Source organism: Cherax quadricarinatus, chromosome 62, assembly GCF_038502225.1.
Source record: "Cherax quadricarinatus isolate ZL_2023a chromosome 62, ASM3850222v1, whole genome shotgun sequence".
In the NCBI taxonomy this organism is placed as follows: domain Eukaryota; kingdom Metazoa; phylum Arthropoda; class Malacostraca; order Decapoda; family Parastacidae; genus Cherax; species Cherax quadricarinatus.
Genome location: NC_091353.1, coordinates 15,720,277 through 15,748,076, shown reverse-complemented (window position 1 = coordinate 15,748,076; position 27,800 = coordinate 15,720,277). Strand labels below are relative to the sequence as shown.

Sequence of the window (27,800 nt, the reverse complement as noted above, 5' to 3'; positions counted from 1 at the left end):
TATTATTATTATTATTATTATTATTATTATTATTATGTTGTTGTTGTTGCTGTTGTTGTTGTATTGTTATTTTTGTTGTTATAGATGTGCCTATTGTTAATATTGTTTATTGTTATTGTTCCTAGTGTTGTTATTGTTATTAGTGTTGTTATAGTTATTTTTGTTATTGATATTATATATATATATATATATATATATATATATATATATATATATATATATATATATATATATATATATATATAAACATTATATATATAAACATTACTGAGGAATATTTATCACAATATCCTCATAATAACTTGATGAATTAAGTCATTATTTAATAAAACATTAAATCCAAAATTTCAATGAAATTTTGAAGTCCCAGTTCAAGTATATTAATTCAGAGTAACGTACAGATGTGGTATATGTTAGAATTTCTTTTAAAAATACGGTGAATTTTAATTAATAATGGAATGATATTTGGTAGGCGAGTGTTGAGGGAGTTGCTGCTGGTGGCGTGTGGCAACACCCGTCACTTATATACGTCAAAATAATCGTATTTTGAGTATATTTAAGATTATTTTGGTTGAGAATGTATAGTTCATGTGTCTCTCTCTCGCTAGGAGAGTAATACAAGGCAGATTAATGTGATAGGGAGGTTGTAAGAGGGAATATAAGAGAGGATAGTGCTGTGTGGTAGTGGTAGTGATGGTGGAGTAAAGGTAACAACAACAGTCAAGTCTGAGATACAACACAGGATGGCTGTGCTACTCCTCATCCTCCTTACACTGTGATATACCTTGTAGATATTAATGTACTTGTGCGTCCGTGTTCTCCCCGTGTTCGTATATTCTCTCCTGGTACTTGTGGATGGTGACGGGAGACTGGTGGAGTGATGTTAACTTAGAGTACAGCCTCCTTACTCTAGTTAATAAGTGATTATACTCGAAATTCTTGTGTCCTGAGTGCGGACCATTCTCAAAATAGACATAAGATGCTCGTGTGTAGTGTTTGCTCCCAGGTTTTTGAGTGATTTGCGTATGTAACTGGAAATATCTCGGTGTTAGTCACAGCCACGATCATTCCCTCTTAGCGATATCGAAAATTGGATTCCCGGGAGGTTAAATACATAATTGAAGAGTCCAGAGAAAAGACTGGATGTCCTCGCCATGGTAGACATTTGTCTGGAATTTCTGAAGCACAGACGAGGAAAGTTTATATAGAGGTAGCTGGAAAAACCATGATGTTTCACGTTACTTTTAATCAAACTAAGACGCTTATAAGTGCACTTATAAGTGAGGGTTTTATTATCATTTGATCATATGGTACACTACTATGTAGTTATTCTTTGTGTATTGGAGTGTATAGTTTAGGTGGCTTAGTTTAAGACAAGCCTGGCTTTGATCACGACGTCTACAACCCATGCCAGGAGACAGTATTTTCCTAATAAAATGAGCTGAAGACATTACAAACATAATGTAAGATGGTAAGATTGATCATCAACTTGTGTACAAGAGAACATGTACGCCAGGATGTATTTTAAAAATCTGGCGTTGCTTGAATTGATAGATTAAATCAACACTCGACCACCAGTCAAGTTGGACACTTCTTAGTTTCAGACGAGACTTCAGCTTGTGGCCTGGGTTGTAGGCAACAAGATGCGGGTATGGGTAGTGTTGTGGGTATGGGTAGCGGGTCTAGCAGCAGCAGTAACCTCGGAGTGGTCCTATGAAGGGGCCACCATCACCCTGGCCCACCTCAACCTCTCCTTCACCGATCCACAGACGGGCCACCAACGTACCTACATGGGCGAGGTGGGCAAATTCGGCAACGGGGCGGTGGGGGCCGCCTCAGGTGTCCTTGTTGTGGGCCACACGGCCCTTGGGGGCCCCCCTAGCAAGAACAACCGTCATGGGTGCTCCACACCCTGGGCGGCACCACCCCCAGCTGAACCCTGGGTGGCCCTGGTCTCACGTGGCCACTGCTCAGATAGAGAAAAAGTGGCCAACAGTTTGGCCCTGAATGCTTCGGCCATACTGGTGTATGCCAGAGATAATCATGCCCACCTCCAGAACATTGCTCTTTCATCTTTTTCACGTGAGTAAATATTTCTCGACACCTATAAGTAGCTTATATAATGTATTTCTCTCTTTCTCATATATATATATATATATATATATATATATATATATATATATATATATATATATATATATATATATATATATATATATATATTATAGTGTATGTATATATGTATACATTAGCGGCACCAGGAAAGGTTGGCTTGATGTATGTATATATTTATGTATATATGTAAGTATGTATGTATATAAGTATGTATATATGTATGTATGCATATGTCGTGCCGAATACGGAAAACTTGCGATTTTGTCTTAAATAGCAACGCTCTTCTTGCCGAATAAGGCAAGCGAAAATTTGTGTATGCAATAATTTCGCAAAAATCATTCTGAACCTAACGAAAAAATATATTTCATTGTGTTTGTTTATTATTAAATTATTGTAAATTTATCTAAAATATATTTAGTTGGATTAGGCTAAATTAAATTGCGCTTATTATAATACGGTTAGGTAAGTTTTCTAAGGTTCTTTTGGTACAAAATTAATTTTGGCATTAACATAAATGAAAAAATATATCTTTAAACGTATAAAAGAAAATTTTAGAAAGGGCTTAATTTTAAATGAGCTCTTGCTAATTGACCAGTTTTAACCATTTGGCACATATATGTATATATGTACGTACGTATGTATGTATGCATGGAAAATCACTCGCGAAGGCAGTATAACCCAGGTAAGAGGTTAATAAGAAGCTTGCAAATGCTTGCAATAAGAAATGTTTGAACCATGACAGTAATAATGTAACTACGACCCTTTGTGTGGTAAACCTGACGGACTTGAAACCCAGTAAGTCTGACTCACTTTTTGTAATTATTTACGCTGATGACTTTCCAAATTGTAGTACCAGATATATCACGGAATCTGTGGTGTTGTATTATGATTGAATTGTTAGTACTGGTCTTTGTTATGCAGTGGTCCCTCCCAGGGCCCCGTGGCTCGGTTGGTAGCGCACTCGGCTCACGTTCAGTGTTCGTGGTTCGATCCCCGGTACGGGTGGAAACATGGGGGTGTGTTTCCTTAAGACACCTACTGTCCCTGTTCACCTAGCAGTAAGTAGGTACCAGGGTGTTACCCACCTTACACCTGTCCCTGTTCACCTAGCAGTAAGTAGGTACCTGGGTGTTAGCCACCTTATACCTGCTGTCCCTGTTCACCTAGCAGTAAGTAGGTACGTGGGTGTTAGCCACATTATACCTGCTGTCCCTGTTCACCTAGCAGTAAGTAGGTACCTGGGTGTTAGCTGCCTTATACCTGCTGTCCCTGTTCACCTAGCAGTAAGTAGGTACGTGGGTGTTAGCCACATTATATCTGCTGTCCCTGTTCACCTAGCAGTAAGTAGGTACCTGGGTGTTAGCTGCCTTAAACCTGCTATCCCTGTTCATCTAGCAGTAAATAGGTACTTGAGTATTAGTGGACTGGTGTGGGTGGCATCCTGGGGGTGGGGTGGCAGTACACCTCAGATAGTGCTGGACTTTGATATAAACTGAGGCAGGATAACATCTCTCAGCCTGTAAAACTGATGTGTAAAAAATGCTCCTGGTCCATGGAATCAGAGCTCTGCTCGATTTCCTTGAGTCCAGTATGAATGCCTTCCCCCCCTCCCCAGGCTCTACACGACCCTTGCGGATTTAGTGTTTCCTCGTGAATATAATAATAATAATAATGAAATACCGTGATATCTTCATTATGTCGTCTCGAACCAGAGAGAAAAACGTCTAAACGTTTGTATAGCAGTTTACACAACCATCCTAGTGTTGTGTAAATTTACACAAAGAAACGTTTTAACCTTAACGTTTTGTATCACTTGACCATTTTAGCATTACGTAAACGTTTTTCAGTAATAGAAACGTTTTATGTATCGGGAACTATCCTAGTATTACGTAAATGTTTTTACAGTAGTTTTTAGAAACGTTTTATAATTCACTTGATCCATCCTGGTATTACGTAAACGTTTTGTAGTAATTTACAGATAACCATTATCTGGAGTTTAACTGGAGAGGGTTTCGGGGTTAACGCCCTCGCGGATCGGTCTGAGACTAGGCCTCATGGTGAATTAGGATCTGGTCAATCAGGCTGTTACTGCCGGCCGCACGCAAAGTGACGTGGAACCACAGCCCGGTTTGTCAGGTACTGACTTTAGGTGGCTGTCCAGTACCTTCTTGAAGACAGCCAGGGGTCTATTGGTAATCCCCCTTATGTATGCTGGGAGGCAGTTGAATAGTCTTGGGCCCCTGACACTTATTGTGTTGTCTCAGTGTACTCGTGGCACCCTTGCTTTTCATTGGGGGAATGTTGCATTACCAGATTCAAGAAATTCAACAGTATTGCTGCACCAAAACCTGTTTGACAGTAAATAATGGGTAAGTAAGTAACTTTATTAAGCACAGGTACACACAGTACAGTTACATAAATTATCACACACAGGTGGCAAAAGCTCTCGCTTCACACAATTAAGAATAACACTAAGTCTGCCCGAAATGCCTAGCCATGCTAAGCGTTCTAGTGGTACACTCTGTAATCACAATTTTACTACATGTAAACCAAACAATAACCAAATTTCTGTAAACTCAGCATTGTAATCCTTATAGAGAATAAACTTTGAAGACACGCTGAGATGTCCGGGTTCGATTCTCGGCGAAGGTGGAAACATGGGACGTGTTTCCGTACACCGGTTGTCCATGTTCACTTACCAGTAAAATGGGTACCTGGTTGTTAGTAGAGTGGTGTGGGTCGCATCCTGGGTGTTAGTAGAGTGGTGTGGGTCGCATCCTGGGTGTTAGTAGAGTGGTGTGGGTCGCATCCTGGGTGTTAGTAGAGTGGTGTGGGTCGCATCCTGGTTGTTAGTGGACTGGTGTGGGTCGCATCCTGGGTGTTAGTAGAGTGGTGTGGGTCGCATCCTGGGTGTTAGTAGAGTGGTGTGGGTCGCATCCTGGGTGTTAGTAGAGTGGTGTGGGTCGCATCCTGGGTGTTAGTAGAGTGGTGTGGGTCGCATCCTGGGTGTTAGTAGAGTGGTGTGGGTCGCATCCTAGGTGTTAGTAGAGTGGTGTGGGTCGCATCCTGGGTGTTAGTAGAGTGGTGTGGGTCGCATCCTGGTTGTTAGTGGACTGGTGTGGGTCGCATCCTGGGTGTTAGTAGAGTGGTGTGGGTCGCATCCTGGGTGTTAGTGGACTGGTGTGGGTCGCATCCTGGGTGTTAGTAGAGTGGTGTGGGTCGCATCCTGGGTGTTAGTATAGTGGTGTGGGTCGCATCCTGGGTGTTAGTGGACTGGTGTGGGTCGCATCCTGGGTGTTAGTGGACTGGTGTGGGTCGCATCCTGGGTGTTAGTGGACTGGTGTGGGTCGCATCCTGGGTGTTAGTGGACTGGTGTGGGTCGCATCCTGGTTGTTAGTGGACTGGTGTGGGTCGCATCCTGGGTGTTAGTAGAGTGGTGTGGGTCGCATCCTGGGTGTTAGTATAGTGGTGTGGGTCGCATCCTGGGTGTTAGTGGACTGGTGTGGGTCGCATCCTGGGTGTTAGTGGACTGGTGTGGGTCGCATCCTGGGTGTTAGTGGACTGGTGTGGGTCGCATCCTGGGTGTTAGTGGACTGGTGTGGGTCGCATCCTGGGTGTTAGTGGACTGGTGTGGGTCGCATCCTGGGTGTTAGTGGACTGGTGTGGGTCGCATCCTGGGTGTTAGTGGACTGGTGTGGGTCGCATCCTGGGTGTTAGTGGACTGGTGTGGGTCGCATCCTGGTTGTTAGTGGACTGGTGTGGGTCGCATCCTGGGTGTTAGTGGACTGGTGTGGGTCACATCCTGGGTGTTAGTGGACTGGTGTGGGTCGCATCCTGGGTGTTAGTGGACTGGTGTGGGTCGCATCCTGGTTGTTAGTGGACTGGTGTGGGTCGCATCCTGGGTGTTAGTGGACTGGTGTGGGTCGCATCCTGGGACAAAACTGACCTAATTTGCGGGAAATGCTCTGTATAACAAAGTTCTTTCTGTATAGTAGTATGTTATTGTCAACTATGGTCTGTATACTTTGTACATACACTTGTAGCAGATAAAGATATTATTATTATTATTATTATAATTATTATTATTATTATTATAATTATTATTATTATTATTATTATTATTATTATTATTATTATTATTATTATGCACCAAGATAACCCAAGAGAAGTCAAAGTGACTTATTTCCATTATGGTTCTTGTAGTCTGCAATTCACGTTTTATTTTTTATTTTTAATACATGGGCTGTGTCCCACCAAGGCAGGGTGACCTGAGAAAGAAGAAACACTCATCATCATTCACTCCATCACTGTCTTGCCAGAAGCAACATTAACACCCCTCCAGAGTGCAGACACTGTACTTCCACCTCCAGGACTCAAGTCCGGCTGACCAGTTTCCCTGAATCCCTTCATAACTGTTGCATTAACATGAGAGAAGTGATACTCGGGCCAAGTTTCTTACGAAAGATATATAGAGGATATATACACCGGGAGATATATATCTGTATATATACACTGACAGATATATATCTGTATATATACACTGACAGATATATATCTGTATATATACACTGAGATATTCATTTAATCACTACTTTAAGTATTATACTCAGAGAATTTCATCACTATTTTTATTGATTAAAACTTGTGTGAGTCATGTGGGTTTAGATCTTAGTTTTGATTGTAGGCCACAGTGTCCCGTGGCCTGGTTGGCAACGCTTTCGCCTCACACACAGTGTCTGTGGTTCGATCCCCGGCACGGTTGGAAACATTGGACGTGTTTCCTTACACCAGCTGTCTCTGTTCACCTAGCAGTAAGTAGGTACCCTAATATTAGTCACCTTGCACCAAGTGTTCCTGTTCGCCCCCATCTTATTCCTTATCCTCATATCAGACATAGACAGAGATATACACCACAGCACCGTATCATCCTTTGCGCATGATACTAGGATCTGCATGAGGCTGTCATCTGCTGAGGACGCGGTTAACCTCCAAGAAGATATAAACAAAGTTTTCCAGTGGGCAACGGTAAACAATATGATGTTCAATGAGGACAAATTCCAACTACTCCGTTATGGAAAACTGGAGGAGATAATAACTAGAACAGAGTATACTACTGACTCCGGCCATACAATAGAGCGGAAAAATAATGTAAGGGACCTGGGAGTAGTAATGTCTGAGGATCTCACTTTCAAGGATCACAACAGTGCCACGATCGCACGTGCAAAGAAAATGATAGGATGGATAATGAGAACTTTCAAAACGAGAGATGCCAAGCCCATGATGATCATTTTCGAATCACTTGTTCTCTCTAGGCTGGAATACTGCTGTACATTAACATCTCCATTCAAAGCAGGTGAAATCGCAGATCTAGAGAGTGTACAGAGATCCTTTACTGCACGTATAAGTTCTGTCAAGCACCTTAACTACTGGGAACGCTTGGAAGCACTTGACTTGTAGTCGTTGGAACGCAGGAGGGAGATATATCATAATCTACACTTGGAAAATCTTGGAAGGAATGGTCCCAAATCTGCACACAGAAATCACTCCCTACGAAAGTAAAAGACTGGGCAGGCGATGCAAAATGCCCCCAATAAAAAGTAGGGGCGCCATTGGTACACTAAGAGAAAACACCATAAGTGTCCGGGGCCCAAAACTGTTCAACAGCCTCCCATCAAGCATTAGGGGAATTGCCAATAAACCCCTGGCTGCTTTCAAGAGAGAGCTGGACAGATACCTAAAGTCAGTGCCGGATCAGCCGGGCTGTGGCTCGTACGTTGGACTGCGTGCGGCCAGCAGTAACAGCCTAGTTGATCAGGCCCTGATCCATCGGGAGGCCTGGTCATGGACCGGGCCGCGGGGGCGTTGATCCCTGGAATAACCTCCAGGTAACCTCCAGGTAAGAAGTAGGTACCTGGGTGTTAGCTATCTGGTGTGGGTGGCATCCTGGAGTTTACCTGGAGAGGGTTTCCTGGGGGACAAAATTAACCTAAGTTGCGGGAAATGCTCTGTATAACCAGGAACTTTATATATAGTATGACATTGATGTCAACTATGGTCTGTATAAGTTGCATCATGTACTTGTAATATATATATATATATATATATATATATATATATATATATATATATATATATATATATATATATATATATATATATATTATTGAGGGATTTACACTTCAGTATGTATATACATTGAGATATATATAGTACACCTCTCGTATTAAATTGCTGTAGTGTAAGTGTTTACTGTTTGTACGAAGACAGTGGTGTAGTTATGTGAATTGAAGAGTGTTAATATTCTGGTTTAGCTGAGTGGTCGCTTAATGTAGTTAAGTGAACACCAGCTGTGTCTGTAAGTGGCAGGATGAACAACGTAGTAGTGGCAGGATGAACAACGTAGTAGTGGCAGGATGAACAACGTAGTAGTGGCAGGATAAACAACGTAGTAGTGGCAGGATGCAAAACACAGCAGTTACAGGATGAACAACGTAGTAGTGGCAGGATGAACAACACAGCAGTTACAGGATGAACAACGTAGTAGTGGCAGGATGAACAACGTAGTAGTGGCAGGATGAACAACGTAGTAGTGGCAGGATGAACAACGTAGTAGTGGCAGGATGAACAACGTAGCAGTGGCAGGATGAACAACGTAGTAGTGGCAGGATGAACAACGTAGTAGTGGCAGGATGAACAACACAGCAGTTACAGGATGAACAACGTAGTAGTGGCAGGATAAACAACGTAGTAGTGGCAGGATGAACAACACAGCAGTTACAGGATGAACAACGTAGTAGTGGCAGGATAAACAACGTAGTAGTGGCAGGATGAACAACGTAGTAGTGGCAGGATGAACAACGTAGTAGTGGTAGGATGAACAACGTAGTAGTGGCAGGATGAACAACGTAGTAGTGGCAGGATGAACAACGCAGTAGTGGCAGGATGAACAACGTAGTAGTGGCAGGATGAACAACGTAGTAGTGGCAGGATGAACAACGTAGTAGTGGCAGGATGAACAACGTAGTAGTGGCAGGATGAACAACGTAGTAGTGGCAGGATGAACAACGTAGTAGTGGCAGGATAAACAACGTAGTAGTGGCAGGATGCACAACACAGCAGTTACAGGATGAACAACGTAGTAGTGGCAGGATGAACAACACAGCAGTTACAGGATGAACAACGTAGTAGTGGCAGGATGAACAACGTAGTAGTGGCAGGATGAACAACGTAGTAGTGGCAGGATGAACAACGTAGTAGTGGCAGGATGAACAACGTAGTAGTGGCAGGATGAACAACGTAGTAGTGGCAGGATAAACAACGTAGTAGTGGCAGGATGCACAACACAGCAATTACAGGATGAACAACGTAGTAGTGGCAGGATGAACAACACAGCAGTTACAGGATGAACAACGTAGTAGTGGCAGGATGAACAACGTAGTAGTGGCAGGATGAACAACGTAGTAGTGGCAGGATGAACAACGTAGTAGTGGCAGGATGAACAACGTAGTAGTGGCAGGATAAACAACGTAGTAGTGGCAGGATGCACAACACAGCAGTTACAGGATGAACAACGTAGTAGTGGCAGGATGAACAACACAGCAGTTACAGGATGAACAACGTAGTAGTGGCAGGATGAACAACGTAGTAGTGGCAGGATGAACAACGTAGTAGTGGCAGGATGAACAACGTAGTAGTGGCAGGATGAACAACACAGCAGTTACAGGATGAACAACGTAGTAGTGGCAGGATGAACAACGTAGTAGTGGCAGGATGAACAACGTAGTAGTGGCAGGATGAACAACGTAGTAGTGGTAGGATGAACAACGTAGTAGTGGCAGGATGAACAACGTAGTAGTGGCAGGATGAACAACGTAGTAGTGGCAGGATGAACAACGTAGTAATGGCAGGATGCACAACACAGCAGTTACAGGATGAACAACGTAGTAGTGGCAGGATGAACATTACAGCAGTTACAGGATGAACAACGTAGTAGTGGCAGGATGAACAACGTAGTAGTGGCAGGATGAACAACGTAGCAGTGGCAGGATGCACAACACAGCAGTTACAGGATGAACAACGTAGTAGTGGCAGGATGAACAATACAGCAGTTACAGGATGAAGAACGTAGTAGTGGCAGGATGAACAACACAGCAGTTGCAGGATGAACAACACAGCAGTTGCAGGATGAACAACGTAGTAGTGGCAGGATGAACAACGTAGTAGTGGCAGGAGGAACAACGTAGTAGTGGCAGGATGCACAACACAGCAGTTACAGGATGAACAACGTAGTAGTGGCAGGATGAACAATACAGCAGTTACAGGATGAACAACGTAGTAGTGGCAGGATGAACAACACAGCAGTTGCAGGATGAACAACACAGTAGTTGCAGGATGAACAACGTAGTAGTGGCAGGATGAAAAACACAGCAGTTACAGGATGAACAACGTAGTAGTGGCAGGATGAACAACACAGCAGTTGCAGGATGAACAACGTAGTAGTGGCAGGATGAACAACGTAGTGGCAGGATGAATAACGTAGTAGTGGCAGGATGAACAACACAGGAGTGACTGTATACACGTAGCAGGATGAACAACACAGCAGTGACTGTGTACATGTAGCAGGATGAATAACGTAGTAGTGGCAGGATGAACAACACAACAGTGACTGTACACGTAGCAGGATGAACAACGTAGTAGTGGCAGGATGAACAACACAACAGTGGCAGGATGAACACAGTGGCAGGATGAACAAGACAGCAGTGGCAGGATGAACAACGTAGTAGTGGCAGGATGAACAGCACAGTGGCAGGATGAACAACACAACAGTGACTATGTACACGTAGCAGGATGAACAACGTAGTAGTGGCAGGATGAACAATGGAGCAGTAACAGCAGGATGAACAACGTAGTAGTGGAAAGATGAACAACACAACAGTGGCAGGATGAACAATGGAGCAGTAACAGCAGGATGAACAACGTAGGATGAGCAGTGTAGCAGAATGAACAACGCATCACTGGCAGAAGGATGAACAACGCATCACTAGCAGAAGGATGAACAACGCATCACTGGCACAAGGATGAACAATGCAACAGTACCAGCAGGATGAACAACGCATCGCTGGCAGCAGGATGAACAACGCATCACTGGCAGCAGGATGAACAACGCATCACTGGCAGAAGGATGAACAACGCATCACTGGCAGAAGGATGAACAACGCATCACTGGCAGAAGGATGAACAACGCATCACTGGCAGAAGGATGAACAACGCATCACTGGCAGAAGGATGAACAACGCATCACTGGCAGAAGGATGAACAACGCATCACTGGCAGAAGGATGAACAATGCATCACTGGCAGAAGGATGAACAACGCATCACTGGCAGCAGGATGAAGAATGCAACAGTACCAGCAGGATGAACAATGCAACAGTACCAGCAGGATGAACAACGAAGCAGGATGAACAATGCAACAGTACCAGTAGGATAAACGACGTAGCAGGACGAACAACACAGCAGTGGCAGCAGGATGAACAACGTAGTAGGATGAACAACGCATCACTGGCAGCAGGATGAACAACGTAGCAGGACGAACAACACAGCAGTGGCAGTAGGATGAACAACGTAGTAGGATGAACAACGCATCACTGGCAGCAGGATGAACAACGTAGCAGGATGAACAACACAGCAGTGGCAGCAGGATGAACAACGTAGCAGGACGAACAACACAGCAGTGGCAGCAGGATGAACAACGTAGTAGGATGAACAACGCATCACTGGCAGCAGGATGAACAACGTAGCAGGATGAACAACACAGCAGTGGCAGCAGGATGAACAACGTAGCAGGACGAACAACACAGCAGTGACAGCAGGATGAACAACGTAGCAGGATGAACGACGCGTCACTGGCGGCATGATGAACAACGTAGCAGGATGAACAACGCATCACTGGCAGTAGTATGAACAATGTAGCAGGACGAACAACGCAGCAGTGACTGTGTACACCTAGCAAGATGAACAACATAGTAGTGGCAGGATGAACAACGTAGCAGTGGCAGGATGGACAACGTAGTAGTGGCAGGATGAACAACGTAGTAGTGGCAGGATGGACAACGTAGTGGCAGGATGAACAACGTAGCAGTGGCAGGATGGACAACGTAGTAGTGGCAGGATGAACAACGTAGTAGTGGCAGGATGGACAACGTAGTAGTGGCAGGATGGACAACGTAGTAGTGGCAGGATGAACAACGTAGTAGTGGCAGGATGAACAACGTAGCAGTGGCAGGATGGACAACGTAGTAGTGGCAGGATGAACAACGTAGTAGTGGCAGGATGAACAACGTAGCAGTCGCAGGATGGACAACGTAGTAGTGGCAGGATGAACAACGTAGTAGTGGCAGGATGAACAACGTAGTAGTGGCAGGATGAACAACGTAGCAGTGGCAGGATGAACAACACAGCAGTTACAGGATGAACAAAGTAGTAGTGGCAGGATGAACAACACAGCAGTTGCAGGATGAACAACACAGCATTTGATAAATTAGACACATGTGCAACTCTTGGGTATCTTTATTGAGGAAACGTTTCGCCACACAGTGGCTTCATCAGTCCATACGTAGGAGAAACTTGAAGAACAGGAGGAGAATGAGGTAATCAGTCCCTCAACCTTGAGTCGATGTGTTCAGTCCATCAACATGTCGGTTCTCTGAACCATTCATCTACAAACACAGCAGTTGCAGGATGAACAACGTAGTAGTGGCAGGATGAACAACACAACAGTGACTGTACACGTAGCAGGATGAACAACGTAGTAGTGGCAGGATGAACAACACAACAGTGGCAGGATGAACACAGTGGCAGGATGAACAAGACAGCAGTGGCAGGATGAACAACGTAGTAGTGGCAGGATGAACAGCACAGTGGCAGGATGAACAACACAACAGTGACTATGTACACGTAGCAGGATGAACAACGTAGTAGTGGCAGGATGAACAATGGAGCAGTAACAGCAGGATGAACAACGTAGTAGTGGAAAGATGAACAACGCAACAGTGGCAGGATGAACAATGGAGCAGTAACAGCAGGATGAACAACGTAGGATGAGCAGTGTAGCAGAATGAACAACGCATCACTGGCAGAAGGATGAACAACGCATCACTGGCAGAAGGATGAACAACGCATCACTGGCAGCAGGATGAACAACGCATCACTGGCAGCAGGATAAACAATGCAATAGTACCAGCAGGATGAACAACGCATCCTGGCAGAAGGATGAACAACGCATCACCGGCAGAAGGATGAACAACGCATCACTAGCAGAAGGATGAACAACGCATCACTGGCAGAAGGATGAACAACGCATCACTGGCAGAAGGATGAACAACGCATCACTGGCAGAAGGATGAACAACGCATCACTGGCAGAAAGATGAACAACGCATCACTGGCAGCAGGATGAACAATGCAACAGTACCAGCAGGATGAACAACGAAGCAGGATGAACAATGCAAGAGTACCAGCAGGATGAACAACGAAGCAGGATGAACAATGCAACAGTACCAGCAGGATAAACAACGTAGCAGGACGAACAACGCATCACTGGCAGCAGGATGATCAACGCATCACTGGCAGCAGGATGAACAACGTAGCAGGATGAACAACGCGTCACTGGCAGCAGGATGAACAACGCATCACTTGCAGCAGGATGAACAACGCATCACTGGCAGCAGGATGAACAACGCATCGCTGGCAGCAGGATGAACAACGCATCACTGGCAGCAGGATGAACAACGCATCACTGGCAGCAGGATGAACAACGTAGCAGGATGAACACCGTAGCAGGATGAACAACGTAGCAGGATGAACAACGCATCGCTGGCAGCAGGATGAACAACGCATCACTGGCAGCAGGATGAACAACGCATCACTGGCAGCAGGATGAACAAAGCATCACTGGCAGCAGGATGAACAACGTAGCAGGATGAACAACGTAGCAGGATGAACAACGTAGCAGGATGAACAACGTAGCAGGATGAACAACGTAGCAGGATGAACAACGCATCAATGGCAGCAGGATGAACAACGCATCACTGGCAGCAGGATGAACAACGTAACAACAAAAAGATGGAGTGAACACCACACTGAACACAACGCGAACACACTGAACATGTGAACACAACACGTAAACGCGCTGAACATGTGAACACAAAATTGAATGCACTGAACATGTGAACACAATGAACACCGTGTGAACACTGAACACGACGTGAACACAACTGAATACGGCGTGAACACACTGAACACGACATAAACACAACACTGAACACGGTGTGAACACTGAACACGACATGAACACAACACAGAACACGGTGTGAACACACTGAACACGACATAAACACAACACTGAACACGGTGTGAACACTGAACACGACATAAACACAACACTGAACACCGTGTGAACACTGAACACTTGAACACAACACTGAACACGGTGTGAACACACTGAACACTTGAACACAACACTGAACACAGTGTGAACACACTGAACACTTGAACACAACACTGAACACGGTGTGAACACACTGAACACAACACTGAACACGGTGTGAACACTGAACACGACATGAACACAACACTGAACACGGTGTGAACACTGAACACGGTGTGAACACTGAACACGACATGAACACAACACTGAACACGATGTGAACACTGAACACATGAATACAACACTGAACACGGTGTGAACACTGAACAAGAACACAGCACTGAACACGGTGTGAACACTGAACACATGAACACAACACTGAACACGGTGTGAACACTGAACACGACATGAACACAACCATGAACACGGTGTGAACACTGAACAAGAACACAACCATGAACACGGTGTGAACACTGAACAAGAACACAACCCTGAACACGGTGTGAACACTGAACATGAACACCACCTTGAACACGGTGTGAACACTGAACATGAACACAACCCTGAACACGGTGTGAACACTGAACATGAACACAACCTTGAACACGGTGTGAACACTGAGCGTGAACACAACCCTGAACACGGTGTGAACACTGAACATGAACACAACCCTGAACACGGTGTGAACACTGAACAAGAACACAACCTTGAACACGGTGTGAACACTGAACACGAACACAACCCTGAACACGGTGTGAACACTGAACAAGAACACAACACTGAACACGGTGTGAACACTGAACATGAACACAACCCTGAACACGGTGTGAACGCTGAACAAGAACACAACCCTGAACACGGTGTGAACACTGAACATGAACACAACCCTGAACACGGTGTGAACACTGAACACGAACACAACCCTGAACACGGTGTGAACACTGAACACGAACACAACCCTGAACACGGTGTGAACACTGAACACGAACACAACCCTGAACACGGTGTGAACACTGAACACGAACACAACCCTGAACACGGTGTGAACACTGAACACGAACACAACCCTGAACACGGTGTGAACACTGAACACGAACACAACCCTGAACACGGTGTGAACACTGAACAAGAACACAACCCTGAACACGGTGTGAACACTGAACACGAACACCACCTTGAACACGGTGTGAACACTGAACATGAACACAACCCTGAACACGGTGTGAACACTGAACAAGAACAACACTGAACACTGTGTGAACACTGAACAAGAACACAACACTGAACACGGTGTGAACACTGAACACCACAATGAACAATTCACTCGTTAACGCACTCGTCGTGGAAGCGGAAAACCCGTAAGGGGGATCACAATTCAGTAGATATTGAGGTTTGATCCGAGGCAGGGGAGGAGTAGCAGCTCCAGACCCTCAGATCAAGAGCCGTTGTGCCTTACTGAAGGAGATGAGACGTGGGTTGGTTAGTGAGGTTGGAAGCCTGTCCACTACACGATTGTCGTGAAGGCTGTATATACACTGAGATTTGTAGATGAATGGTTCAGAGAACCGACATGTTGATAAATTAGACACATATGCAACTCTTGGGTATCTTTATTGAGGAAACGTTTCGCCACACAGTGGCTTCATCAGTCCATACGTAGGAGAAACTTGAAGAACAGGAGGAGAATGAGGTAATCAGTCCCTCAACCTTGAGTCGATGTGTTCAGTCCATCAGTCTTGAATAGAATCTCCTCCTGTTCTTCAAGTTTCTCCTACGTATGGAGTGATGAGGCCACTGTGTGGCGAAACGTTTCCAAGAGTTGCATATGTGTCTAATTTATCATACACTGAGATATACACCTGTCAGTGTACATACACTGAGATATACACCTGTCAGTGTACATACACTGAGATATACACCTGTCATTGTATATACACTAAGAGATATACAACTGTCATTGTATATACACATATACACTTGTCAGTGTATATACACTGATATACACCTGTTTGTGTATATACACTGATATACACCTGTCAGTGTATATACATAGAGATATATACTTGTCAGGGTATATACACAGACATACACCTGTCACTATATACACCGAGAGATATACACTTGTCAGTGTATATACAACGAGAGATATACACCTGCAGGGGTATATACACAGATATACACCTGTCATTGTATGTACAGATATTCACCTGCCATTGTATATACACAGATATACACCTGTCATTGTATGTGCACAGATATACACCTGTCATTATATATACACAGATATGCACCTGTCAGGGTATATACACAGATATACACCTGTCAGGGTATATACACAGATATACACCTGTCAGGGTATATACACAGATATACACCTGTCAGGGTATATACACAGATATACACCTGTCAGGGTATATACACAGATATACACCTGTCAGGGTATATACACAGATATACACCTGTCAGGGTATATACACAGATATACAGCTGTCAGGGTATATACACAGATATACAGCTGTCAGGGTATATACACAGATATACAGCTGTCAGGGTATATACACAGATATACACCTGTCAGGGTATATACACAGATATACACCTGTCAGTATATGTACACAGATATATACAGAGTGAGAGTTACTAGGGAGTAAGACTCACCAAGGAGTAAGAGTGAGAGTTACCAGGTCGTAAGAGTGAGAGTTACCAGGGAGTAAGATTGAGAGTCACCAGGAAGTAAGTCACCAGGGAGTAAGAGTCACCAGGAAGTGTAAGTCACCAGGGAGTAAGAGTCACCAGGAAGTGAAAGTCACCAGGGAGTGTGTGAACAACCCGGAAAAGGGGAAGTGTGTGGTAGTGACTGCAGAGCAGCCGCGGCCAGACAGCGAGGGGGGAGGGGGAGGGTGGACTTGTCTACCTAAAAAGAGGTTAGCGGGATTATGCCAGGAATGCCCAGGGCAGGGCAAGATATCCAGCCTGCTGCACCAAGGTCACAGCCAGTGCTCTGCTGCTGCAAATGTTTACCTGGTGCTGAGCTGCAGTCATTGCTGCTTCAAGATGTGGGGCCACTCACCAAGGATCATATGTAATCGAGTGTGGGGCCACTCACCAAGGATGATGGGTGTCTGGTGTGTTTGTGTGTGTGCGGGGGGGGGGGGGGTCCACTCACCCGTTATGGCAGGTATCTGGTGTGTTGTCGGGGGCCATTCACAAAGGATGACAGGTATCTGGTGTATGTGGAGGCCACTCACCAGGCATGACAGGTATCTAGTGTGGAGGCCACTCACTAAGGGTGACAGATATCTGGTGTGTGTGTGTGTGTGTGTGTGTGTGTGTGTGTGTGTGTGTGTGTACTCACCTAGTTGAGGTTGCGGGGGTCGAGTCCGAGCTCCTGGCCCCGCCTCTTCACTGATCGCTGTGTGTGTGTGTGTGTGGAGGCCATTCACCAAGGATGACTGGTATTGAGTGTGGAGGTCACTCACCAAACATGACAGGTAGCTAGTGTGGAGGCCACTCACCGAGCATGACAGGTATCTACTATGGAGGCAACTTACCGAGCATGACGGGTATCTATTATGGAAACCACTCACCAAGCATGACAGGTACCTGGTGTGTGGAGGCCACTCACCAAGCATAACAAGTATCGAGTGTGGAGACCACTCACCGAACATTAAGAGATAAGATAAGATAAGAAAATTACAGGTATCTAGTATGGAGGTCACTTACCAAGGATGACAGGTATCTGGTGTGGGTGTGGAGGTCACTTACCAAGGATGACAGGTATCGAGTGTGGGGCAACTCACCGATTACAGGTATCTGGTATGTGTGGAGGCCACTCACCAAGGATGACAATTATCTGGTGTTTGTATGGGGGACACTCACCAAAGATGACAAGTACCTGGTGTGTACGTGGAGGCCACTCACCAAGAACGACAGGAATCTGGTGTGTGTGGAGGCCACTCACCAAGAACGACAGGAATTTGGTGTGTGTGGAGGCCACTCACCAAGGATGACAGGTATCTGGTATGTGTGGAGGCCACTCACCAAGGATGACAGGTATCTGGTATGTGTGGAGGCCACTCACCAAGGATGACAGGTATCTGGTATGTGTGGAGGCCACTCACCAAGGGTGACAGATAAAATTTCGTTCGGATTTTTAACCCCGGGGGGTTAGCCACCCAGGATAACCCAAGAAAGTCAGTGCGTCATCGAGGACTGTCTAACTTATTTCCATTGGGGTCCTGAATCTTGTCCCCCAGGATGCGACCCACACCAGTCGACTAACACCCAGGTACCAATTTGCTGCTAGGTGAACAGGACAACAGGTGTGAGGAAACGTGTCGAAATGTTTCCACCCGCCGGGAATCGAACCCGGGCCCTCCGTGTGTGAAGCTGGAGCTTTGGCCACCAGGCCACCGGGTATTGAGTGTGGGGCCACTCACTAGGCATGGCAGGTATCTAGTGTGGAGGCCACTCACTAAGGGTGACAGGTATCTGGTGTGTGTGTGGAGGCCACTCACCAAGGATGGCATATCGAGTGTGGGGCCACTCACTAAGCATGCCAGGTATCTAGTGTGGAGGCCACTCACCGAAAATTACAGGTATCTAGGAGGCCAGTCACCAAGCATGAGAGGTATCGAGTGTGGGGTCACTCACATAGGATGACAGTTATCTGGTGTGGGTGGGGGGCCACTCACCAAGGATGACAGGTATCTGGTGTGATTGTGGAGGCCACTCACCAAGGATGACAGTTATCTGGTGTGGGTGGGGGCCACTCACCAAGGATGACAGGTATCTGGTGTGATTGTGGAGGCCACTCACCAAGGATGACAGTTATCTGGTGTGGGTGGGGGGCCACTCACCAAGGATGACAGGTATCTGGTGTGATTGTTGAGGCCACTCACCAAGGATGACAGGTATCTGGTATGTGTTGGAGCCACTCACAAAAGGTGACAGGTATCTGGTGTGTGTGGGGGGCCACTCACACAGGATGACAGGTATCTGGTGTGTGTGTGTAGGGGCCACTCACCAAGAACAACAGGTATCTGGTGTGTGTGGGGGCCACTCACCAAGGATGACAGGTATCTGGTGTGATTGTGGAGGCCACTCACCAAGGATGACAGGTATCTGGTATGTGTTGGAGCCACTCACAAAAGGTGACAAGTATCTGGGGGCCACTCACTAAGGATGACTCGGGTGTATGGTGGCCACTCACCAAGGATGACAATTATCTGGTATGTGTGGGGGCCACTCACCAAGGATGACAATTATTTGATGTGTGGGGGCCACTCACCAAGGATGATGGGTATCTGGGGCCACTCACCAAGGATGACAAGTATCTGGTTGTGTGTGTGTGGGGGGCCACTCACCAAGGATGACAGGTTTCTGGTGTGTGTGTGGAGGCCTCTTATCAAGGATGACAGGTACTTGGTGTTTGTGGTGGCCACTCACCAAGGATGTCAGGTATCTGATATGTGTGTGTGTGTGTGTGTGTTTAGGGGGCCACTCACCAAAGATGATAAGTATCTGGCGTGTGTGGGGGCCACTCACCAAGGATAACAAGTATCCAGCTGTGTTATTGTACCTGTCTTGACACAGGTTGTTAATATACAACATTATTCCAGCCTAGCAATAACAATTAATTTCAAGAAGATCATCACTGCCTTATCATCTGTTGTTTTGAAGGTTCTAGTTATCCAGCCTATGCTTACAGTTGCAATAACAAAACTGTTGTAATCCTTGTTTGTGAGTTGGTGTGATAGAAACACGTCTGGGTGTTGACCAAGTACTTGTACTCCATGCCCCTGCTTACCAAGCAGTTAGCAGATACCGGGATGTTAGGTAACTGTTGTGACTCACATCTTGGCCAAGAAGTCCGACATATATACTAGGATTTTATTTAGGAATTCACGACATAACGTACATGGTTCTGTAAGATAACAGGTTTAGTTTGGATTTTTAACTCCGTAGTGTTAGTCACGAAGGATAACCCGGGGTAGGGAGTGTTAGCCACCCAGGATAACCCGGGGTAGGGAGTGTTAGCCACCCAGGATAACTCAGGGTAGGGAGTGTTAGCCACCCAGGATAACCCAGGGTAGGGAGTGTTAGCCACCCAGGATAACCCAGGGTAGGGAGTGTTAGCCACCCAGGACAACCCAGGATAGGGAGTGCTAGCCACCAATGATAACCAAGGGTAGGGAATGTTAGCCACCCAGGATAACCTAGGATAGGTAGTGATAGCCACCCAGGACAACCTGGGATAGGGAGTGATACCCACCCAGGATAACCCAGGGTAGGGAGTGTTATCAACCCAGAATAACCCAGAGTAGGGAGTGTTAGCCACCCAGGACAACCTAGGATAGGGAGTGATACCCACCCAGGATAACCCGGGTAGGGAGTGTTAGCACCCAGGATAACCCAGGGTAGGGAGTGTTAGCCACCCAGGATAACCCAGGGTAGGGAGGGTTAGCCACCCAGGATAACCCAGGGTAGGGAGCGTTAGCCACCCAGGATAACCCAGGGTAGGGAGTGTTAGCCACCCAGGATAACCCAGGGTAGGGAGTGTTAGCCACCCAGGATAACCCAGGGTAGGGAGTGTTAGCCACCCAGGATAACCCAGGGTAGGGAGGGTTAGCCACCCAGGATAACCCAGGGTAGGGAGCGTTAGCCACCCAGGATAACCCAGGGTAGGGAGTGTTAGCCACCCAGGATAACCAAGGGTAGGGAGTGTTAGCCACCCAGAATAACCCAGGATAGGGAGTGTTAGCCACCCAGGATAACCCAGGGTAGGGAGTGTTAGCCACCCAGGATAACCCAGGGTAGGGAGTGTTAGCCACCCAGGATAACCCAGGGTAGGGAGTGTTAGCCACCCAGGATAACCCGGGGTAGGGAGTGTTAGCCACCCAGGATAACCCAGGGTAGGGAGTGTTAGCCACCCAGGATAACCCAGGGTAGGGAGAGTTAAGCCACTCAGGATAACCCAGGGTAGGGAGTGTTAGCCATCCAGGATAACCCGGGGTAGGGAGTGTTAGCCACCCAGGATAACCCGGGGTAGGGAGGGTTAGCCACCCAGGATAACCCAGAGTAGGGAGTGTTAGTCACCCAGGATAACCCAGGGTAGGGAGTGTTAGCCACCCAGGATAACCCAGGGTAGGGAGTGTTAGCCACCCAGGATAACCCAGGGTAGGGAGTGTTAGCCACCCAGGATAACCCAGGGTAGGTAGTGTTAGCCACCCAGGATAACCCAGGGTAGGGAGTGATAGCCACTCAGGATAACCCTGGGTAGGGAGTGTTAGCCACTCAGGATAACCCAGGATAGGGAGTGTTAGCCACTGTGGATAACCCAGGGTAGGGAGTGTTAGCAACCCAGGATAACCCGGGGTAGGGAGTGTTAGCCACCCAGGATAACTCAGGGTAGGGAGTGTTAGCCACCCAGGAAAACCCTGGGTAGGGAGTGTTAGCCACCCAGGATAACCCGGGGTAGGGAGTGTTAGCCACCCAGGATAACCCGGGGTAGGGAGTGTTAGCCACCCAGGATAACCCAGGGTAGGGAGTGTTAGTCACCCAGGATAACCCAGGGTAGGGAGTGTTAGCCACCCAGGATAACCCAGGGTAGGGAGTGTTAGCCACCCAGGATAACCCGGGGTAGGGAGTGTTAGCCACCCTGGATAACTCAGGGTAGGGAGTGTTAGCCACCCAGGATAACCCTGGGTAGGGAGTGTTAGCCACCCAGGATAACCCAGAGTAGGGAGTGTTAGCCACCCAGGATAAACCGGGGTAGGGAGTGTTAGCCACCCAGGATAACCCAGGGTAGGGAGTGTTAGCCACCCAGGATAACCCGGGGTAGGGAGTGTTAGCCACCCAGGATAACCCAGGGTAGGGAGTGTTAGCCACCCAGGATAACCCAGGGTAGGGAGTGTTAGCCACCCAGGATAACCCAGGGTAGGGAGTGTTAGCCACCCAGGATAACCCAGAGTAGGGAGTGTTAGCCACCCAGGATAACCCAGGGTAGGGAGGGTTAGCCACCCAGGATAACCCAGGGTAGGGAGTGTTAGCCACCCAGGATAACCCAGGGTAGGGAGTGTTAGCCACCCAGGATAACCCAGGGTAGGGAGTGTTAGCCACCCAGGATAACCCAGGGTAGGGAGTGTTAGCCACCCAGGATAACCCAGGGTAGGGAGTGTTAGCCACCCAGGATAACCCAGGGTAGGGAGTGTTAGCCACCCAGGATAACCCAGGGTAGGGAGTGTTAGCCACCCAGGATAACCCAGGGTAGGGAGGGTTAGCCACCCAGGATAACCCAGGGTAGGGAGCGTTAGCCACCCAGGATAACCCAGGGTAGGGAGTGTTAGCCACCCAGGATAACCCGGGTAGGGAGTGTTAGCCACCCAGAATAACCCAGGGTAGGGAGTGTTAGCCACCCAGGATAACCCAGGGTAGGGAGTGTTAGCCACCCAGGATAACCCAGGGTAGGGAGTGTTAGCCACCCAGGATAACCCAGGGTAGGGAGTGTTAGCCACCCAGGATAACCCGGGGTAGGGAGTGTTAGCCACCCAGGATAACCCAGGGTAGGGAGTGTTAGCCACCCAGGATAACCCAGGGTAGGGAGTGTTAGCCACCCAGGATAACCCAGGGTAGGGAGTGTTAGCCACCCAGGATAACCCAGGGTAGGGAGTGTTAGCCACCCAGGATAATCCGGGGTAGGGAGGGTTAGCCACCCAGGATAACCCAGAGTAGGGAGTGTTAGTCACCCAGGATAACCCAGGGTAGGGAGTGTTAGCCACCCAGGATAACCCAGGGTAGGGAGTGTTAGCCACCCAGGATAACCCAGGGTAGGGAGTGTTAGCCACTCAGGATAACCCAGGGTAGGTAGTGTTAGCCACCCAGGATAACCCAGGGTAGGGAGTGTTAGCCACTCAGGATAACCCAGGGTAGGGAGTGTTAGCCACCCAGGATAACCCAGGGTAGGGAGTGTTAGTCACCCAGGATAACCCAGGGTAGGGAGTGTTAGCCACCCAGGATAACCCAGGGTAGGGAGTGTTAGCCACTCAGGATAACCCAGGGTAGGGAGTGTTAGCAACCCAGGATAACCCGGGGTAGGGAGTGTTAGCCACCCAGGATAACTCAGGGTAGGGAGTGTTAGCCACCCAGGATAACCCTGGGTAGGGAGTGTTAGCCACCCAGGATAACCCGGGGTAGGGAGTGTTAGCCACCCAGGATAACCCGGGGTAGGGAGTGTTAGCCACCCAGGATAACCCAGGGTAGGGAGTGTTAGCCACCCAGGATAACCCAGGGTAGGGAGTGTTAGCCACCCAGGATAACCCAGGGTAGGGAGTGTTAGCCACCCAGGATAACCCGGGGTAGGGAGTGTTAGCCACCCAGGATAACTCAGGGTAGGGAGTGTTAGCCACCCAGGATAACCCTGGGTAGGGAGTGTTAGCCACCCAGGATAACCCAGGGTAGGGAGTGTTAGCCACCCAGGATAACCCGGGGTAGGGAGTGTTAGCCACCCAGGATAACCCAGGGTAGGGAGTGTTAGCCACCCAGGATAACCCGGGGTAGGGAGTGTTAGCCACCCAGGATAACCCAGGGTAGGGAGTGTTAGCCACCCAGGATAACCCAGGGTAGGGAGTGTTAGCCACCCAGGATAACCCGGGGTAGGGAGTGTTAGCCACCCAGGATAACCCAGGGTAGGGAGTGTTAGCCACCCAGGATAACCCAGGGTAGGGAGTGTTAGCCACCCAGGATAACCCAGGGTATGGAGGGGTAGCCACACAGGATTAGGGAGTGTTAGCCACCCAGGATAACCCAGGGTAGGGAGTGTTCGCCACCCAGGATAACCCAGGGTAGGGAGTGTTAGCCACCCAGGATAACCCAGGGTAGGGAGTGTTAGCCACCCAGGATAACCCAGGGTAGGGAGTGTTAGCCACCCAGGATAACCCAGGGTAGGGAGTGTTAGCCACCCAGGATAACCCAGGGTAGGGAGGGTTAGCCACACAGGATAACCCGGGGTAGGGAGTGTTAGCCACCCAGGATAACCCAGGGTAACCCAGGGGGTAGGGAGTGTTAGCCACCCAGGATAACCGGGGGTAGGGATTGTTAGCCACCCAGGATAACCCAGGGTAGGGAGTGTTAGCCACCCAGGATAACCCTGGGTAGGGAGTGTTAGCCACCCAGGATAACCCAGGGTAGGGAGTGTTAGCCACCCAGGATAACCAGGGGTAGGGAGTGTTAGCCACCCAGGATAACCCAGGGTAGGGAGTGTTAGCCACCCAGGATAACCCGGGGTAGGGAGTGTTAGCCACCCAGGATAACCCAGGGTAGGGAGTGTTAGCCACCCAGGATAACCCAGGGTAGGGAGTGTTAGCCACCCAGGATAACCCAGGGTAGGGAGGGTTAGCCACCCAGGATAACCAGGGGTAGGGAGTGTTAGCCACCCAGGATAACCCAGGGTAAGGAGGGTTAGCCACCCAGGATAACCCAGGGTAGGGAGTGTTAGCCACCCAGGATAACCCAGGGTAGGGAGTGTTAGCCACCCAGGATAACCCGGGGTAGGGAGTGTTAGCCACCCAGGATAACCCGGGGTAGAGAGTGTTAGCCACACAGGATAACCCGGGGTAGGGAGTGTTATTCACCCAGGATAACCCAGGGTAGGGAGTGTTCGCCACCCAGGATAACCCAGGGTAGGGAGTGTTAGCCACCCAGGATAACCCAGGGTAATAACCACGACCTCCCATTACCTCTTCTGGATTTCGTCTAGTGGATCTCTGTGTTAATTTTAACCTCTTCAAGTATCAGGACAACTGTTACAAAGCTGTGCTTGCCAACCTCTTGATGGAGAACCTAGAGACCGAGAAATTCAGCACCCTCATTCCTATTACCGTTACCTGGCTAAGATACGTTGACGATATATTGGTTTTCTATCCGAGACGCTTCAATACCAAGGCCTCCTCGACAAGATCAATGCAGTCGAGCCATCAACAAAATTTACACTTAACTCGGAAAAGATGGCAAACTTCCTTTCCTCGACGTCCTCCTGTGCAGGTCTCCCGACAGTGATAAATTTCTCTTCAAAGTGTATAGGAAACCTACCAACGATTACGATCTTATACACTTTTAGTTACACCAAGACACCCACACTAAAATAGGTGTTCTTACTGGCTTCTTGAGAGCTCTTCGCATTTCAAGTCCTTTTTTCCATGAAGAGGAATGCGTCTGCTTGACACAAGCTTCACAAGTCTTCAGTTTCCATATTTCTTCATGAGGGATTGCAGACTCAAAGCACAAACTATTCTCAACAAATCGCCCATGGAACAACCCTCTAAGCAGTTCATAGTGCTCCCATGTGGTGACGTTGCAGAGAATACTCATCAGGTACTTGCTAGAAGCAACATAACTTCTTCCACCACAAACACATCATCTATCAAAGACCTCACTATAAAACGTAGCCCCACACCTCTAACTTCCACATCGGGGCGTCTACACCATCCCCTGTGGATACTGTCCCAAGAAATATGTAGGGGAAGAAATCTTTCGGTGTATCAGTGTATATACACCGAGTTTCCTTTTCTGTTTCAGAAAAGGAAACTCGGAGTATATACACTGATACACCTCTTTGTGTATACACACTTAAGATGAGACACTTATGCAGCATATGGGAATCTTTATTCAGGAAACGTTTTGCCACACTGTGGCTTCATCAGTCCAATACAAAGAGGAAGGCGTAAGGAGAGGAGGAGTATGAGGTTTTTCAAACCATTCATCACACACTTAAGATATACACACCTTTCTGTGTAGAAACACTAATACACTCCTTGGTGCATATACACTGAGAGATATACACTTCTCAGTGGATATACACTGAGAAAGACATACACCTTTTGGTGTATAAACAGAGATAGGGAGAGAGAGACACCTCGGTGTATGTATCGTGTGTTGGGGAGAGAGGAATTAATGCCGTCATGTGGGTGGCAGTGTGTATCTCCTGCAGTGTCTGTCCCCCACCACAAGTCTTCAGTTACCACCTCCACCACCGCTACAACCACTACTACCACTTCTATAACTACAACCACCACCACTACTACCATCACCACTACCTCCACCAGCTCTCTGAAATACTACTGGGGACAGTGTTCAAGGTTTCTCTGCACTTAATAAGGTTGTAGCCAAGCCAGGTGTGTCGTATACTGGCAGTATGCCGACACTTGGTGACTAAAGTCACAGATGCAGTAAAGCCATTAATTTGTACGTTTCGCCCAACATTATGTGTTATCGACACAATCGTAAATATGGTTAAAATGACTCGTGAGCAAACACTAGGACATATAAAACGTTTCGGTCCTGGGACCTTGATCACTTCTAACATAGAGAGGTTAAAGAGATAAAATGTATAGATGGAGAGTGGCCGGGCTCCAAGTCTCACTACTCTTGGAGCCCGGTCATGAGCCAGGCTCGTCTGGTACATGAGGATGAGGATGAGGACAGGTAGACAGTGGGATCATGTGACTCTTGTTAGGTAGGTGGTGCTTTGCCTGGTTGAGTATCATGTATTATGTTTTATGGTGTCGGTGATGGCGATTAGCGAGGCTTCCAGACATCGTCGACGTCTAAGATCATGTTCAGCGAGGACGAGCTGTGCCTCATTCCAATTCATCAAGTGTCCCGTGGAGTCTCTTTGGAGGACACAGGTGTACCTTAAGTCGTCTCTGTTGCTGGCGTTTCCATGTTGGTTTAAGAAAGGTCTCCACACTTTTCACTACGAGGGCCACATCATACATTTTAAATAAGTTTTATTTGGATCCTCTTTGTGATCAGCATGATATGATTTAAAACAGAAGAGAAATGTGACAATTACGAAGAATCAATACCGTGTTTACACTGGGTAAACATGTCAAACATAAGCCAATGCTCTGACATGATAATCAGTTACTGAACTGAAGATGAGTAAACCGGCCACAAGATTAATGGGAATGATGGAACTGATTAGAACTAAAATTTAGACAAATTTTGACATTTAAATTGCTACAAGCAAGAAAATTCTTAACTTTGAGTGGTTGAAAATGATGGTTTATTAGTTTTACTATTTATAAATATTTCAAATTAATGCGGGCCGTATAAAATCTTGTGGCGGGCCGCAGTTTGGAGACCCCTGGTTTATGCGGACCGAAAGATTTCTTCCCCTACATATTTCTTGGGACAGTATCCACAGGGGATGGTGTAGACGCCCCGATGTGGAAGTTAGAGGTGTGGGGCTACGTTTTATAGT

At 47.2% G+C, this 27,800-nt stretch overlaps 1 protein-coding gene across 1 annotated transcript in view; it reads left to right on the top strand.

Annotated features, from left to right (window-relative positions):
• Nucleotides 1-707: 707 nt before the first annotated feature.
• Nucleotides 708-27,800, top strand: part of LOC128687240 (RING finger protein 150) — a gene marked incomplete at its 3' end in the record, with an annotated part of 247,069 nt that continues 219,976 nt past the window's right edge. Inside the window, 1 exon segment of the mRNA XM_070098467.1 lies at nt 708-2,082. Coding sequence (XP_069954568.1) covers nt 1,644-2,082 — 439 coding nt within the window.